The sequence below is a fragment of the Phaseolus vulgaris genome, chromosome 5 (genome assembly GCF_000499845.2).
Source record: "Phaseolus vulgaris cultivar G19833 chromosome 5, P. vulgaris v2.0, whole genome shotgun sequence".
Classification (NCBI taxonomy): domain Eukaryota; kingdom Viridiplantae; phylum Streptophyta; class Magnoliopsida; order Fabales; family Fabaceae; genus Phaseolus; species Phaseolus vulgaris.
This window is the reverse complement of record NC_023755.2, coordinates 38,954,534-38,971,595: the sequence shown is the minus strand read 5'-3', so window position 1 is coordinate 38,971,595 and position 17,062 is coordinate 38,954,534. Positions and strand designations below refer to the sequence as shown.

General features: G+C 34.0%; 3 protein-coding genes across 3 annotated transcripts; 1 reads left to right on the top strand and 2 right to left on the bottom strand.

The window, feature by feature from the left end:
* Window positions 1–76: 76 nt before the first annotated feature.
* LOC137835880 (IAA-amino acid hydrolase ILR1-like 4) lies at window positions 77–4,149 on the bottom strand. The gene is made up of 5 exons (XM_068644622.1): window positions 3,539–4,149; window positions 3,138–3,263; window positions 2,002–2,316; window positions 1,215–1,343; window positions 77–779 (listed from the first exon to the last, which is right to left on the bottom strand). Exons 1-5 carry the CDS (start codon window positions 3,893–3,895, stop codon window positions 372–374), a joined length of 1,335 nt encoding a protein of 444 aa, XP_068500723.1. The 5' UTR covers window positions 3,896–4,149; the 3' UTR covers window positions 77–371.
* Window positions 4,150–6,662: 2,513 nt separating this feature from the next.
* Window positions 6,663–10,659, bottom strand: LOC137835878 (eukaryotic translation initiation factor 2 subunit gamma-like). The gene is made up of 9 exons (XM_068644620.1): window positions 10,434–10,659; window positions 9,428–9,597; window positions 9,129–9,190; window positions 8,748–8,860; window positions 8,565–8,667; window positions 8,232–8,459; window positions 7,923–8,141; window positions 7,430–7,690; window positions 6,663–7,273 (listed from the first exon to the last, which is right to left on the bottom strand). Exons 2-9 carry the CDS (start codon window positions 9,531–9,533, stop codon window positions 6,965–6,967), a joined length of 1,401 nt encoding a protein of 466 aa, XP_068500721.1. The 5' UTR covers window positions 9,534–9,597; window positions 10,434–10,659; the 3' UTR covers window positions 6,663–6,964.
* Window positions 10,660–12,145: 1,486 nt separating this feature from the next.
* On the top strand, window positions 12,146–16,875 carry LOC137835879 (uncharacterized). The gene is made up of 9 exons (XM_068644621.1): window positions 12,146–12,481; window positions 13,317–13,486; window positions 13,782–13,843; window positions 14,748–14,860; window positions 14,941–15,043; window positions 15,149–15,376; window positions 15,467–15,685; window positions 15,905–16,165; window positions 16,318–16,875. Exons 2-9 carry the CDS (start codon window positions 13,381–13,383, stop codon window positions 16,624–16,626), a joined length of 1,401 nt encoding a protein of 466 aa, XP_068500722.1. The 5' UTR covers window positions 12,146–12,481; window positions 13,317–13,380; the 3' UTR covers window positions 16,627–16,875.
* The last annotated feature ends 187 nt before the right edge of the window (window positions 16,876–17,062 follow it).

Below are 17,062 nucleotides of genomic sequence, written 5' to 3'. Positions count from 1 at the left end.
ATTATTTACAAACTATGTTGTTCACCATAAATACTTCTCATCTTTTAGCAAATAGGAACTACATGAAAAGAAAGTCTTGAATAGGAAATACAGTTCATTGTGTCTTTCCATTCTATTTCAACTTAGTAGAGCTTGATCATAGTTTAATGACCCTGAAATTGTAGAAAATATCAAAATCAAAAGTTGCCTGTTCTATCAAATTTGATTTACCCCCTAGATCAGCAAGCTCAAAGATTACAATGTGGAAGCACTATGGAATTATTTTGATTTGAATAGCATACATTTACAGCAATGGATTGTGAAACCAATGCCCCAGTAGTACCTCATGATTGCACCAGTAAACAACCCAACATGGTTTGCAAGGAACTGTGCTATAATTCATCATGATGCTTCTCCTCCACTACTGGTAAGTCTTGATTTAATTTGAGAAGATACCTTGTTGCTAATGATGCATGAAGTGCAGCTCCATAAGGAAGTGCATCTTCATTGATTTTGTAATATGGAGAGTGTGGTAACTCAAGACGCTCAACAGAGGCATCCTCCATTCCAAGGAGGAAGAAGTATCCTGGGAAAACCTCTTGATAGAATGCAAAGTCCTCAGATCCCATCAATGGTTGCAAGTCCTTAACTTTGTCAGCGCCAATTAAACTCCCAGCAACACTTTTAAAGAACTCATGCAAGTCACCATTGTTCACTGTAGGGGGGAAGAAAGGTTTCTCTTCGTCAAGAAAGTTGACCGTTGCATTGCATCTCTGCACAGCAGCTTGCCCAATGATAACCTACATAGATGAATCAGCCTTAGCTCCTAGTAGAATTGCAGTGAAAACTACAAGGGTAAAATCATTTCTTGGTTGCAACAAAGGCTAAATGAGTTTGACAATAGAAGAGAAAAGGCCTACAAATTTTGACTCTCTTTACCTTGCATTAATTTTATGAATCTGCTTGCACAGTGGCGATTAAAAAAACAAGAATTTAGTTTCCTGAATGCAACTTTTTCACCAAACAAGTTCACATGAGGACAGACAAACGCAGAGACCTCGCAAAAGGCCCATCAAATTTTGTCAAACACAGCATCTGTGTCCCCACCATGACCCATAATATGAAAAAACTCAGGGAACCAAATCCGAATTTCATGCAAGTTAATTGCATCAAATAAAAAAAATGTCACCAGTTTCACTTGAAATGTACAAATGAATTTATTCTTCACTACAAACCTGCTCAATCCGACGTCTCAGCTGCATGAAGCTTTCTCTTGAAAAAGCTCGGAAAGTGCCACCAATTGTGACAGAGTCTGGAATAACATTGAAAGCACCACCTCCTTGAAATTTTCCTACAGTCACAACCTGTGGGGATATTCTTTATGTTAGGACGACACAGTATTGTCTCCATGGCCAATGAATTATTTCTGGAAACAAGGCTTTCATTATATTCAATAAACATTTAAGCAAATAATACTGTAGTACTTTTTCAATATATATATATATATATATATATATATATATATATATATATATATGTAGCAACTAGAGTAGGCAAAGCAGAGAGCCTCCAACTAAATATTGTATAAGTTGTCAGAACCGCTGTTTTCTGATAGCATATCTTTGTCAAAAACCCACAAATACACAAAGCTTTTAATGCTTCATATAAAGATAAAAAGCATAAGGTCTGAATTCTGATATTAAGAGACAAAAAGGAGAGACTAATACTTCCAAACTTCCAAATAATGTGTAGATAACAAAAAAAGAGTGAGTGAAAGAAAACAAGGGAAACTAAGAATTGCTAATGATATTGGTTTGAAGCTAAGGCTCAGCTTATACTCTCCAGCTTCCTTAGTTCTTTCCCATGCCCACACATAGTGTATGTGAGAATATACAAGACATTTTTGGAAGTATTAGTCAATATGGTACAGACTGAAAACTCTTGGATAACAAGGTAAGGATAAACTAATAATAAATGAGTATGAATGGTAGGAAGGGCCAAATTGAAATGAAATAAGTTTACCTGAGAGTCCAGAGGATTGGCCTCACGAGATACAATATGCTGTAAGCTAACAATCACATTGGAAGCTGCCAATATTGGGTCTATAGAGTGCTGAGGGATAGCTGCATGACCTCCCCTGCCATTTATTGTTGCTTCAAAGAAGCCACTTCCCGCAAATATAGGACCTGCCCTATAGCCAACTTCACCAATAGGAAAGGTAGGTGTAATATGCAAACCAAATATGGCAGAGATATTTTCCAAGACTCCAGCATCTAAAATTTTCTTAGCCCCTGCACCTCCTTCTTCGGCAGGTTGAAAAACAAGAACAACAGTTCCCTGTGGAGACAAAGTAAGGAATGCTGTCAATTATTCATAAAAGAACTAAAACAATAAAACAAAAGGACTGAGAAAAGAAAGTAGTAAGTTCAAGTTTTTGTCTTTCTTGGAATGGTAGATGGTACAAAGACCAGCCTTTTTCCTTTTCCATTTCTTTTCCAGCATTCTTCTAGACATGTTTTCGATTGAATTGCACAGATGTATAATGTTTTTAATACTGAAGTTGCATACCAGGTGATAAAGAGTATCGAAAGTTCGTTACATAGTTAGTTGGCATAATGAGAAATCATAATTGCCAACAATTTGGCAATGTCAGAAACAGATGTCATGTTTGACTTTGACAGGATTACAATAAAAGAAAGGCAGAAAAATTGTAAACAGCAAAAGCACATAACAATCAGAAGAGTCACAATCTTGGATGAAAAAGTAAGGAATCTCAAACAACTGTCGGTATTTCAAACAGGAAGTTACTTGGAATACGTGCATAACAAATCATAACTATTCAATAAAAAAGAAATGGGAGTTAGTACTGTATTTTTGTGGTACTATCCAACCAATCCAATTTAATTGTTTACTTATTCATATTTTGAAAAAAATTTCTATCAATTTTTCATTAAGGCTTGAAATGTTTTGCTTTTCTCTTTAAGGATAACCAATCATTTAGAGGATCCACGTCTCATATTCTTGACAAGATGGTAAAACTGGAAGCAGAGTAAGTCTCCCCACTCAAAACATTTAAAATATTAGTAGATCAACGCCTTGTCTGTGTATAAACTATAAGTATCCCCCCACACACAAAAAAAAAGAGTGAAAAACCATACTTGAATCTCATTTTCATGCTCTTTGAGGATCTTTGCCGCACCAAGAAGCATGGCGACATGAGCATCATGACCACAAGCATGCATCTTTCCAGGTACTTTACTCTTGTGCTCCCACTCCACCATTTCCTAAGGTTGAAGAAAGTAAAAATAAATAAATCAACGAAATATACACCAAAAGTGTAGCAATTCGAAATACAGCCCATAAATTGGAAAAATGTTGGAGTATTAATAATGAAAAAAATTGATTAATAAATCAAACTCAAATGGATGGATTTCATAACAGAAGTAGTAGTAATTGAAAAGCTAGAAACTTTATACAATTAGAAGAACATGGTAAGAATAAATGACAAGAAGGGAAAAAAAAAATAATATATATATATATATATAGAAATCATGTAGACCTGCATAGGAAGAGCATCCATATCAGCTCTTAATGCAACAAAAGGAAAGAATCCAGTCCCTATGAAGCCAATAACACCAGTGACTGCAACTGGGTATTTATATGAGATGCCCAATTTGTCCAATTCAACTCTTATGAGCTCACTGGTCTCAAATTCCTCATAACCCAGCTCTGGGTTCTCGTGAATCTTCCTTCTGATACCCACCATCCAATCAAAAAGCCGAGGATCCTTGGCTAAATCTAGGAACTTGGTGGTGGAGATTGCATTTGAGCTGAAGGAGGATTCTGGGAAGATGGATGTTGCAACAAGGAGATGAAAAAAGATGAAAAAGTTGACCCTATTGAAGAAAAAAACCATGGCTACTTTGAACTTAGAGGTGGGTCTGTGAAAGAGCAGTGAAGAAGAACAACCAACAAAAAAAAACACTCAACTCACCAAACTATGCAGTTGTTGTTCTTATTGTTTTACACATGACTGACAACATTTTTAGTTTTGCCATTTTTATAGAATTTTGGTTTTTCCTCTTTTTTTTAATTACTTCATTTTATTGCAACATTTATAGCAGAATTAAAAAAATCATGGAATTACAATTAATGTGTTTTTTCATTCTCAATCCACTATTGTTTAAGAAAAATTAAATTTATAATTTTAACCTTCTCTTGTTTTTATATTTATTTTGACAATCTCACTCATCTACGTTTGACAAATGTCGTTTACCATTTATCTTCTTTGTGACATTTTTGATAAAGAAATTAATAAAATATATAAACTTGTTCTAAAAGAAAAAAAAGGTGTGCATTAAATTTAAAAGTATTTATGTTTGAGATTAATTTAGTGGTTCTCTGAAATGATTGTCAATTAAAAAAAAGTGACTTATAAAAATATTGAATTTGAAATTTCATGTCTAGCCCCAGTATTATTAATTTTTCTATAATTATTTAAAGAAAATATTTAAAAAAACTTAAGATAAAAAAATATTAAAATATATGATATGGACGGTGGTATTGTATGATAGTGAAACAAAAAATAATATAAAAAATAAAAAACGTGTGTAATATTTGAACATGCGCCCTGTAATGTCCAATCAATGGTGTGTGTATCACATCAATAGCACGTGACAATTTGCATTTATTCACATCACACTTTCCCTTTTTTTCATGATATATATTAATTTTATATACTCCAAATACAAACAAATATTAATTAATTTGAAAGCAAAATAGAATATGAAAATATGTAATATCACAGTATAAAATCTGAAAGTATCAAACTGTTACCATGGCTGTCATTTTTAAGATGCAGAAAAATATGAGTTTGCTTTATCAAATAATTAGGTTAAGCACTTTATTTTGATGAAGTAAATAGTGTTGTAGTTAAAGAAAAGAGAATATGTTTAATTTTTATAATCTATTTTGCTTTTATGTCTTTATAGTTATTTTTATATTTTTTATCATTAATTAGTTCAGTGTTGACGTAATTAATAAAATAAATATGTTAATCAATATAATAAAAATATTTTAAATTAAAAAATACTTGAGTAACTAACCAAATCATGAAAAGATAATAATTTGAAATATTTTGCTTCCATCCTTCTTTAGGAATTTCCGGCGCTTTTCTTTATTTTAGCATACTTAAAACAGTAAAAATATTGTTTTGAATTATATATTTCGTGTTTTTCTGAAAAACTTAACCCAAATTATTTAAATAATTCTCTTTTCATAATTTATAATCATTTTTAGTAGTATTTCGAAATTATCATTTCATGTAATCATATTTCAAAAGATATTCCAAAATATGTTTGGGATGGTTTTGACTTAACATTATTTATATCGTTATATATACATTTGTATGTATAATTTTATAGTCTATAACTTTTTTTAAAATAAAATCTTTTAAATGTATCAAAGATTTTTAAAAGTATTGTTTGTTCATCCAAAATATGTTTGTTCATTTCCTTAGATTCTCATTTTTTTTCTTTCTGGCTGTCTCTTCCAAATCGTAAACCCAGCAATCAATTTGTGTAATTTATGCATCATCATCGTGTTCAACGCTTCATCGTTACCCTCAAACAAACTAATTCAAGTGTTTTAATCTTCAAAAACCTCTTCAATTTTATGACACCCTGTGTTTCTTTGCTTTCAAAATTCCATGCATTGATCTCAACATTCTTCAGTTGATGGTGGATTTCAGCCCTTTTGAGTTTAGATAGATTTGAAACTTGCAAATGCTGAAAACCTGAGCACTTTATATTTTGAATGAAGTGCTGAACCAAGGGAATTTTGCGCAATTGCAGATAAGGAAGTGTCACATTATCAATAGCCCTTCTTTATTATCGAAGCCAACATGGAGATCTAGTTCTTTGATGTTGATGATTGGTATCTTGTAATAAGTCGAAGTGGGTCAAGTGCACACCACCAATTTCCATGTCTGTATTTTTGCTTGGTGATTAAGTAGAGATGGGATACATAATGTCTAAACATCAACTCCATAATACTGCATACACATTTCCAATTTCTGCAGCAAATTTTGGTTCATCAAATATCAAAACGGAAAAAGAATAACAGAATACTCTCCATTTCTTGGACAAAATACTGGTTCGAATTGCATCTTTCACGCAGGCGTGATGCATTATATGATCAGCTAACTAAGAGTTATGATCCATTGCATCAACACTCTGTGTCCTTCAGGTTTCAATCTTTTCGGACTTGAGTTTCTTTCATTCTAGCATCTTCTAAAACACAGTCGAGATTATCCTCTTCACTGCATTTCCTTTTAATCCCCAACTCATGCAGATGCCCTCCACTAGAGACAACTTAACAGAGCAGATTTTTTATATACCTGACAATCATAATTAGGAAAAGAAACAAACTCACCACAAGTTTCATAATACACATACCAAAAAGGGTCTCATCAGTTTAAAGTTCATTTTGTTCACTAACAAGAAACATGAATACGCAATTGTTTGAGATTAATTCGACAATCATTAAAAGGTCCTTACTCAAGACACAACGGAGAAAAACACAAGAAATAATTCCATTCAGGGGTAGACATAAAAAATTCCAATTAAAATATCTTATCAGATTTATCTAATATCTCGTAATTAAAAATTACTACGCATATACCCTTATTCGTTCAAACTAAACTCCTTTAAATAATAACATTTACTAAGAACATACATTTAAAGATGAATTTTGTGCTCCTAATAAGCACATCCCAGGACCAACAACTCATATTGAACTTTAATAAGTTACATGGACAAAATAAAACAATAACGATGTGAAAACAAAAATAGACAACAATCAAAACGTTTTCTTCGCCACCTCACAAAAATGGTTCCCAACAACTGTCTCCCTTCCCACATATCTAAATTGTTCTAGGGTTTTTATAGACGCAGCGGGTGTTTCCTGTGGTTTGTCTTGTCTGCGTTCAACTGAACTGGGGAGCAGGAGGGACGTCAAGGGTGATTCCTGCTTGGATTTGGCCCCACCCAATAAGACGCCAATGCTTCTCAACACGTCGACTAAGTGCTATCTTCTCACCCTTGCTAGTGCAAACAGGGGATGTAAGTTGCAACTTTGCCAAGTCATTCCTCACAGCAATTACTCTAGCCCCCGTTGACATTGATCCTATGTTCAACATTAGCATCTCTCCTTTAGCCAGCTTCGATACCTTCCCCTGTCTCTCAGACCCTTTTGTTCGGACGCCAAGAAGTCGTCTAAGCAGGAAAAAGTTTACCTGCAAGACCAATACAAAATAAGGTTGAGAAGAAATGAAGGTGGGTGTTACAAAGATCTGTCTCTGATTAACTCATCTTATGAATTACAAAACTCAAACATGATTGATAACTCATTACTGGCAGCAAGCACAAATGGATAATTGAGAATAACTTACCTCGAGTTCAACAAAAACCTCAGGTAGGGATCCAACCTCTCCTAGAACTTGACCTACCAACCTATCAGCACGTGTCAGCGTGGGATCCATTGTTGTCCCAACACCAATTAGGCCTCCAGGTACAGCAAATTGAAGCTCATTCTGTTCAGCATACAATGAAACTATTCTTGAGTATATTGGTGTGCACCGGATATTTCCACTCTCATCTTTAACAACAATCCCAGGTCGAACTTCAATGAATTGATTCACCTTCAAAACACCCTGTAAAGAAATATTGGTCAAGCGAATCTGACCTTGGTCGTTTAAGCCACGCCCCACAAATACCAGACAAGGTTTATTTCATTCCTTGATTTCGGTTTAGAAACAAAAATAGCATGTATTAAACATTATATAAATTATGCATTCCAGACATCATCAGTGATTTTAATATCTTTAACTCATGACAACAGTGCAAATCAAGCTTGACTTGCAGGAAATTGACCAAAAGACTTACCCTCAGAATGCTTCCACCAGCTACACCTCCTTTAATTTCATCAACCTCAAAACCAGGTTTATTGACATCAAATGACCGGATCACAATCATATTAGGTGGAGAAATAAAATTCCTCTCAGGGATTGGGATCTTCTTCACAATATACTCACACACAACATCAATATTATACTTTAACTGTGCTGAAATGGGTACTACTGGTGCACCATCAGCAACAGTTCCCTGGTAAGTCACAAAAAAAGGGGATAATTGCCATGTAGGTTATTGAAAGGAATCCACTTGTGTTAAAGAAATCTCTTAAAAGAAAATTACCTGTATAAACTTTGAAATTGCTTCATGCTGATTGATAGCAACATTTTCCTGAATCAAATCAACCTTGTTCTGAAGGATTATTATATGCTGTAGACGCATGATTTCCACAGCAGCCAAGTGCTCAGAGGTTTGTGGTTGTGGGCAGCTTTCATTAGCAGCTATGAGTAGTAAAGCTCCATCCATGATTGCTGCTCCATTAAGCATAGTAGCCATGAGAATATCATGTCCCTACAGAAATTGGTAATGTAAAAAGAATTATCACACTTGTGAAAACAAACTATGCATTATGCATAAAAAGCAGCCCTAAATAATAATGCAAGTCCAGGACTTTACCGGACAATCCACAAATGAAACATGCCTCAGCAATTTCATCTTGCTGTTTTCAAACCCTGGCACATCACACATAGGGCTATCTTCTTTCCCACTTCCATAAGCCCTGAAAGAAAAAATTGATCAGCTCACCAAAAGTTAAAATAACCTGATATCATAATGGCAAATGTAAAAATATACACCCACTTGTAGCACATAGGCCTTGAACACCGTTCATCTTCGCACTTATATATTTTTGCATTTGCATAGCCAAGCTTGATTGTAATGTTACGCTCCAACTCATTTTTGAAACGCACAGTCTGCACAGCATTCGTTGAAACAATAGATTTAAATCACTTTGTTAGATGACATCAGAGTCTATCCTAAATCCATTAAAAGGGTCACTCTCCATGTTATACGCATACCAAGCCAAACAATGCTAGACATGAAAGAGTGTATTGAGAAAAACTCAATTCTCATATTGAAGAAAGATGTGGCGGCAATCCTCACCCTATAAATTAGATTTATACTGTTCAGTTAGGCCTAAATCACTTTGTAAGTAAGAGATACATTCAGACAAAAAAATACCTGGACACCTGAAATTGCTTTCACAACTGTTGACTTGCCATGTGCCACATGACCAATAGTGCCTATCAGGATGCAATTCAATACATCAGTCCATGTGGCATCAGTGTAGAGATTTGTACACTTCCAACAAATTACAAATTACCGTGTATGACTTTAAAATAATTTTTTACAAAAGTCAACAGTTTTTAACATACACAGCGGCATGCTATGAATGGACAATAATATTAAAAACTTTTACACCATCAGTGCATTTTAATTACATTATAAGTGCTAAACCACAAAATGTGAGGAAATATTACCAATATTAATAGTAGCTTGCCGAGATATGACTTCTGGAGAAAGTGGATGCAGCTTTGCCACATCCAACTTACTCAGGTCTTGTTCCATCAAACCCTTCCGCGACATTTTGGCAAGCTTCCAATGGGATCTTAAGTGTTGAAACTAATTTATGACTTGACAAGTAAACTATCTGCATGCATATATAACACGGGGCAACAAAAAACCAGTATAAGAATCTATAATTTCTTTTCTTTTTCTCAAAGTATGTATATAGGACAGAATCTAATTCTCTAATGTCACATCCTACAATAACCCCTCATCAGGCAAAATATGTATGCTACACGCAGATTCATTATTTTCTCAGCAAATAAACTGAAATCCAAAATAATACTGTTCTACGATTGTTCGCATAATTTTCTAATATACCAAAATGGTGCACAGAAACCCCTTCAGATTTGCGGCATTTATGAATAGATTTTCCAACTTTAAGTTCAGGAGCAAAGCCCCGCAATTACAGCTTTTCTACATAAAAAAAATCTTTTTTGCAAGAAACATGAGTAGATTGCTGATTGAAATAACTTAAAGCTTGATAGCGAATGTAAAGGTTAATTTACTAAAACAAAAAATTTATACACAATGTATGTTATAAAGACCAATTGCATAAGTAATAGTATTCAATCAGAGGCATAATTAACCCTAACAATAGAAATAAGCATAGAGCACTCCTCTCATGACACATACACCTATAACCATGAAAAGCACAGCAAAAAATAGTATTTGGAATGGTTATCAAACTCGCCAGTTAACTCGTAAACGAGTTCGAGTTTACGTTCCCACACCCATTGCCCGAGTCGACTCGGAAGCAAACTCGTTTTTGGAGCAGGATCGGTAGGCTCGCTATGAACTAGGTGAGCTGGACCAAACTCGCGAGCTTGCAATCGAGTTGGCGAGTCCAGAGGGTCTTTCTTGTAAACCCAAAACGACGCCCTTGATCATCGTTTCTTGTGCGTAAATATAAAAACTCACCGCGATTAGGTTCGTTTTTCTCCTCCACCTCGCGGATTAGGGTTCACTGGTCTGATATCTATTCGCCGCACCCTATTGTTCTCTTCTCCGGTCACGCGTCGCTGCGTGGTGGTGCGTCGTGCTCTGTTCTGTCGTGGTGCTTTCTGTTCGCGGTTCTCTCTGATTCGAGCTTGACGAGGGTGGCTAGGTTTTCCTTGACGTTCAGAAACACGTGAGCCATTGGGTCTTGGGCTTAGAAATTGTTTTGGACTTTCAATGTGGGCTGCAACTTTTTATTGTAGGATATTTCTTCCTACAACCCTAAATTCTCTTCCTGCACCCTCAAATTGTTTGAAATACCAGAATTATCTTTAATAAATTTGAGTGATTCCATAATAGAAATTTCATAAACTAAAGATGTCTTGCGTAACCAAAGTGTGTTTCGAGAATAGAAAATCAAAAAATCATTCTAAAATATATATTTTTTAATTTCCAAAATAATAAATTGAGAATTTTCATAGAATTTGTTCTAAAAAGTATCTTTCAAAAATATTCCAAAAAATAATTTGAAAATAGTTTTTAAAAGGTGTAAAATAGTCTTTTAAAAAAATAATGAAATGCATTTGTTAGGATGCAGTTAGAAACACCTTTATTGTATATGTTGAAATTCGGAAACTCAATGCTTTTAAAATATTATATTAAAATTTACATTTTCAATTACTTTTATTTAAATGATAGTATAAATATAATCATATATTATATCACTTTATAAGAAATATAATATTAAATTCCTATTAAAATATAATACTTAATATTTATATTTTACATAATAATTACAATGTCACTTTTGTTAATTTAAAAATATAAAATATAGTTTTTAATATTATAATTATTATTTGAAAATGTTTTTTTTTTTCGCACCAAGTGTTGGAATTGAATTCATCACTTTGTTTTTAATTAATTTCCTAGATAGACTCTACATACAGCTTAAGTAGGTGCCTCTTATTTAAAACATTTTGAATAGAAAAAAAAATTCTTTTATAAACTAAAATTAATCTAATTTGTAAAAAAAAATATACCTTATAGAATAGACAGTTTTAATTTATGTTAAAGTCAATTTTAATTTTTTTAAATTAATTTTATATTTTTAGATTTCAGATTATTAATGTTACGTAAATTATTATGTTAATACGATGTAACGTGAACGTTGATTCGTTTTAGGGATTTCATTAGCAAAATGTCACACTGCAGACACAAAATTTGTAGATATTTAACTGGACGAACAAATAAAAAATCAGTTCCACTTTTTATTTTATTTTTTTAAAAGTTATTACTAGAAAGTGAGTTAATTCAATGAATATTATTACATTAATTTTTTTCAAAATCAGATATGTTTAATTTCCGTGAAAAAATAAAAAATTATTAGGAGAAATTTTTAATTACACAATTCAATTATGTACTATTCTACATGATTTTTTAATTACACAATTCAATTATTAATTTTTTATTAATTAACAAAAAAAATCTTAGATGTAGGTTAAAGTTTGAATAATTAACTGATTTAATTAAACAATTAAAATAGTTATACGATTCAAATTAAAATATCATTCAATTTAATCGCTATATAATCATCAAACAAAGATTGAATCAATTATTAATTTGATTTTTAAAATTTGAAATACAAATTTATTTTGCTCTTTTATATATTTAATTGCTCCCTGATTTCAAATTTCAATTACAAAATAAAAAACATATTATTTAATTATTAAATTTTCTGAAATTGCAAAACACCAATGCTAGAGAAATTAAAATTGACACAAGTTTATTACGCGAGCAGAGAAGAACTGCGAGTGGAGAGCACTGCAACCGCCAGCGTAGAGAACGGCGGCGAGCAGAGAGAACCGCGACTGGAGAGCACGACGACAGAACAGAGCACGACGCACCACCACGCAGCCAAACGTCGATAAGTTTGGCGTGGCCGGAGAAAAGAACGACACGGCGCGGTGAATAGAGACCAGAGCAGCGAACCCTAATTGGCGAGGTGGAAGTGAAGAACGACACTAATCGCGGTGAGTTTTTTATTTCCGCACAAGAAACGACAATCAATGGCGTCGTTTTGGGTTAAAAAGAAAGCCCCTCTGGACTCGCCAACTCGCTTGCAAACTCGCCTGCCCCATAAATGAGTTTGCTTCCGAGTCAACTCGGGCAATGGGTGTGGGAACGTAAAGTTTACGAGTTTACACGGGAGTTTGATATCCATGTCAAATACTATATTTTGCTTTTTTTTTTCATGTTTATCGGTGTATGTGTCAAGAGGAGTGCTCTATGCTTATTGTTCTATTGTTAGGGCTAATTATGCCTCTAATTTTTTGGGATTTTGATACTCTGTGAGGAAATGATGGTATGAATATTATTAACGATGCAATTGGTCTTTATAACATATAGTGTTTATAAATTTTTGTTTTAGTAAATTAACCTTTACACTCATTTATCAAGCTTAAGTTTTTCAATCGGCAATCTACTCATGTTTCTTGCAGAAAAGATTTTTTTATGTTGAAAGCTATACTTGTGCGGCTTTGCTCCTGATCTTAAAGTTGAATAACCTATTCATGAATGCCACAAATCTGAAGGGGTTTCTCTGCACCATTTTGTTATATTAGAAAATTATGCCAACAATTGTAGAACAATATTATTTTTTGACACACTTTAAATATATAATTTTATTTGTTGAGAAAATAATGAATCTGCGTGTAGCATACATATTTTTACCTGATGAGGGGTTGTGGTAGGATATGACATTATAGAGATTCTGTCCAACATATTATATACATACTTTGATAAAAAGAAAATAAATTGTAGATTCTGATACTGGTTTTTGTTGTCTCGTATTATATATGCATGCAGATAGTTTAGTTCTCAAGTCATAAATTGATTTCACCACTTAAGATCCCATTGGAAGCTTGTCAAAATGTCGCGGAAGGGTTTGATGGAACAAGACTTGAGTAAGTTGGATGTGACAAAGTTGCATCCACTTTCTCCAGAAGTCATATCTCGGCAAGCTACTATTAATATTGGTAATATTTTCTCACATTTTGTGATTTAGCACGTAGAATGTAATTAAAATGCACTGATGATGTAAAAGTTTTTAATATTATTCTCCAATCATAGCATGCCATGTATGTTAAAACTGTTGACTTTTGTAAAAGAATATTTTAAAAGTCATACACGGTGATTTCTAATTTGTTGGCAGTGTAGAAATCTTTACAATGATGCCACATGAAAAAGTAAAGAGTACAACTTAAATTGTGTAAGCTTATTTTCCATCTTGATGGTTGATATTGATGTATTGAATTAATTGCACCCTGATAGGCACTATCGGTCATGTGGCACATGGCAAGTCAACAGTTGTGAAAGCAATATCAGGTGTCCAGGTATTCCTTTGTCTTGGAATGTTTCTCTTTCTTACAAAGTGATTTAGGCTTAACTGAACGGTTGTTTATATGGTGAGGATTGCCTCATATCCTTAATCAATGTGAGGCTTGTGTTTTTCTCAATACACTCCTTCATGTCTAGCATTATTGGGCTTGGTACGTGTGTAACTTGGTGATTGACCTTTTAATGGATTTACGATAGACTCTGATGTCATCTAACAAAGTGATTTAATTCTAAATCAATCCTATAAAAACAGCTTATAAAGTGAAGATTGTCTCCACTTATATAATGCATTTTGACACTATCTGTAATTGATGTGGGACCTAGGTTTTTCCTAATACTCTGCTTTTGTTGGGTAGTAGGGTTGAAGCTTAGTGTGTAACTATATATGGATAATAGATTTATACAATCCATGCAACATGATGTTCAGGAGGAATGATTTTTTTTATCAGGAATCCATTTAAGCATAGATTATTTATGTAATTTTTTCAGTATGAACACAAGTGTGATTTCCTCATCACCTTATTGCTGATGATTTCTATATTTGAGTTAACTTGTACGTGGGTACTTGCAGCTTGTAAAACCTGGTTAGTGGGTTTGTTTCAATATCTATATTTTAGTTTGTCAAGGATAAATTTTATTTGTATATGGAAGCCTGACTTGGGTTATCTTGATTTATTCTGTTTGATGGAAGCCTTCCTATAGGAAGTGGTTATCTCTATGTAGAGGCTATGGGGTTGTTTGGCAGCATTTGGATCAATTTTATTTGTTACCTTTTTGTTCATCTTCAGTTTGAAAAAGCAGGATTACACATAAACATACCATATTTTATTCTTAACACACATTTCCTTTATCTTTGGATATTTAAACGGTTGACCTATTGTTTCCACGAATGTTGTGCAGACTGTGCGTTTCAAAAATGAGTTGGAGCGTAACATTACAATCAAGCTTGGCTATGCAAATGCAAAAATATACAAGTGTGAAGACGAACGGTGTTCAAGGCCTATGTGCTACAAGTGGGTGTATATTTTTACATTTGCCATTATGATATCAGGTTATTTTAACTTTTGGTGAGCTGATCAATTTTTTCTTTCAGGGCTTATGGAAGTGGGAAAGAAGATAGCCCTATGTGTGATGTGCCAGGGTTTGAAAACAGCAAGATGAAATTGCTGAGGCATGTTTCATTTGTGGATTGTCCGGTAAAGTCCTGGACTTGCATTATTATTTAGGGCTGCTTTTTATGTATAATGCATAGTTTGTTTTCACAAGTGTGATAATTCTTTTTACATTACCAATTTCTGTAGGGACATGATATTCTCATGGCTACTATGCTTAATGGAGCAGCAATCATGGATGGAGCTTTACTACTAATAGCTGCTAATGAAAGCTGCCCACAACCACAAACCTCTGAGCACTTGGCTGCTGTGGAAATCATGCGTCTACAGCATATAATAATCCTTCAGAACAAGGTTGATTTGATTCAGGAAAATGTTGCTATCAATCAGCATGAAGCAATTTCAAAGTTTATACAGGTAATTTTCTTTTAAGAGATTTCTTTAACACAAGTGGATTCCTTTCAATAACCTACATAGCAATTATCCCCTTTTTTTGTGACTTACCAGGGAACTGTTGCTGATGGTGCACCAGTAGTACCCATTTCAGCACAGTTAAAGTATAATATTGATGTTGTGTGTGAGTATATTGTGAAGAAGATCCCAATCCCTGAGAGGAATTTTATTTCTCCACCTAATATGATTGTGATCCGGTCATTTGATGTCAATAAACCTGGTTTTGAGGTTGATGAAATTAAAGGAGGTGTAGCTGGTGGAAGCATTCTGAGGGTAAGTCTTTTGGTCAATTTCCTGTAAGTCAAGCTTGATTTGCACTGTTGTCATGAGTTAAAGATATTAAAATCACTGATGATGTCTGGAATGCATAATTTATATAATGTTTAATACCTGCTATTTTTGTTTCTAAACCGAAATAAAGGAATGAAATAAACCTTGTCTGGTATTAGTGTGGGGTGGCTTAAAAGAAGCTTGACCAATATTTCTTTACAGGGTGTTTTGAAGGTGAATCAATTCATTGAAGTTCGACCAGGGATTGTTGTTAAAGATGAGAGTGGAAATATCCGATGCACACCAATATACTCAAGAATAGTTTCATTGTATGCTGAACAAAATGAGCTTCAATTTGCTGTACCTGGAGGCCTAATTGGTGTTGGGACAACAATGGATCCCACGCTGACACGTGCTGATAGGTTGGTAGGTCAAGTTCTAGGAGAGGTTGGATCCCTACCTGAGGTTTTTGTTGAACTCGAGGTAAGTTATTCTTAATTATCCATTTGTGCTTGCTACCAGTAATGAGTTATCAATCATGTTTGAGTTTTGTAATTCATAAGATGAGTTAATCAGAGACAGATCTTTGTAACACATTCATTTCTTCTCAACCTTATTCTGTATTGGTCTTGCAGGTAAACTTTTTCCTACTTAGACGGCTTCTTGGCGTCCGAACAAAAGGGTCTGAGAGACAGGGGAAGGTATCGAAGCTGACGAAAGCAGAGATGCTAATGTTGAACATAGGATCAATGTCAACGGGGGCTAGAGTAATTGCTGTGAGGAATGACTTGGCAAAGTTGCAACTTACATCCCCTGTGTGCACTAGCAAGGGTGAGAAGATAGCACTTAGTCGACGTGTTGAGAAGCATTGGCGTCTTATTGGGTGGGGCCAAATCCAAGCAGGAATCACCCTTGACGTCCCTCCTGCTCCCCAGTTCAGTTGAACGCAGACAAGGCAAACCACAGAAAATACCTGCTGCGGCTATAAAAACCCTAGAACAATTTAGATATGTGGGAAGGGAGACAGTTGTTGGGAACCATTTTTGTGAGGTGGCGAAGAAAACGTTTTGATTGTTGTCTATTTTTGTTTTCACATCGTTATTGTTTTATTTTGCCCATGTAACTTATTAAAGTTCAATATGAGTTGTTGGTCCTGGGATGTGCTTATCAGGAGCACAAAATTCATCTTTAAATGTATGTTCTTAGTAAATGTTATAATTTAGATTGAAGAATTAACTTCAAACTCATGTTTTGGAGTTAAAGGAGTTTAGTTTGAACGAATAAGGGTATATGCGTAGTAAGAAGAATGACCTCTAATATACTCAATGCCATGAATATATTAGATAAATCTAATAAGATATTTTAATGGAATTTTTGTAT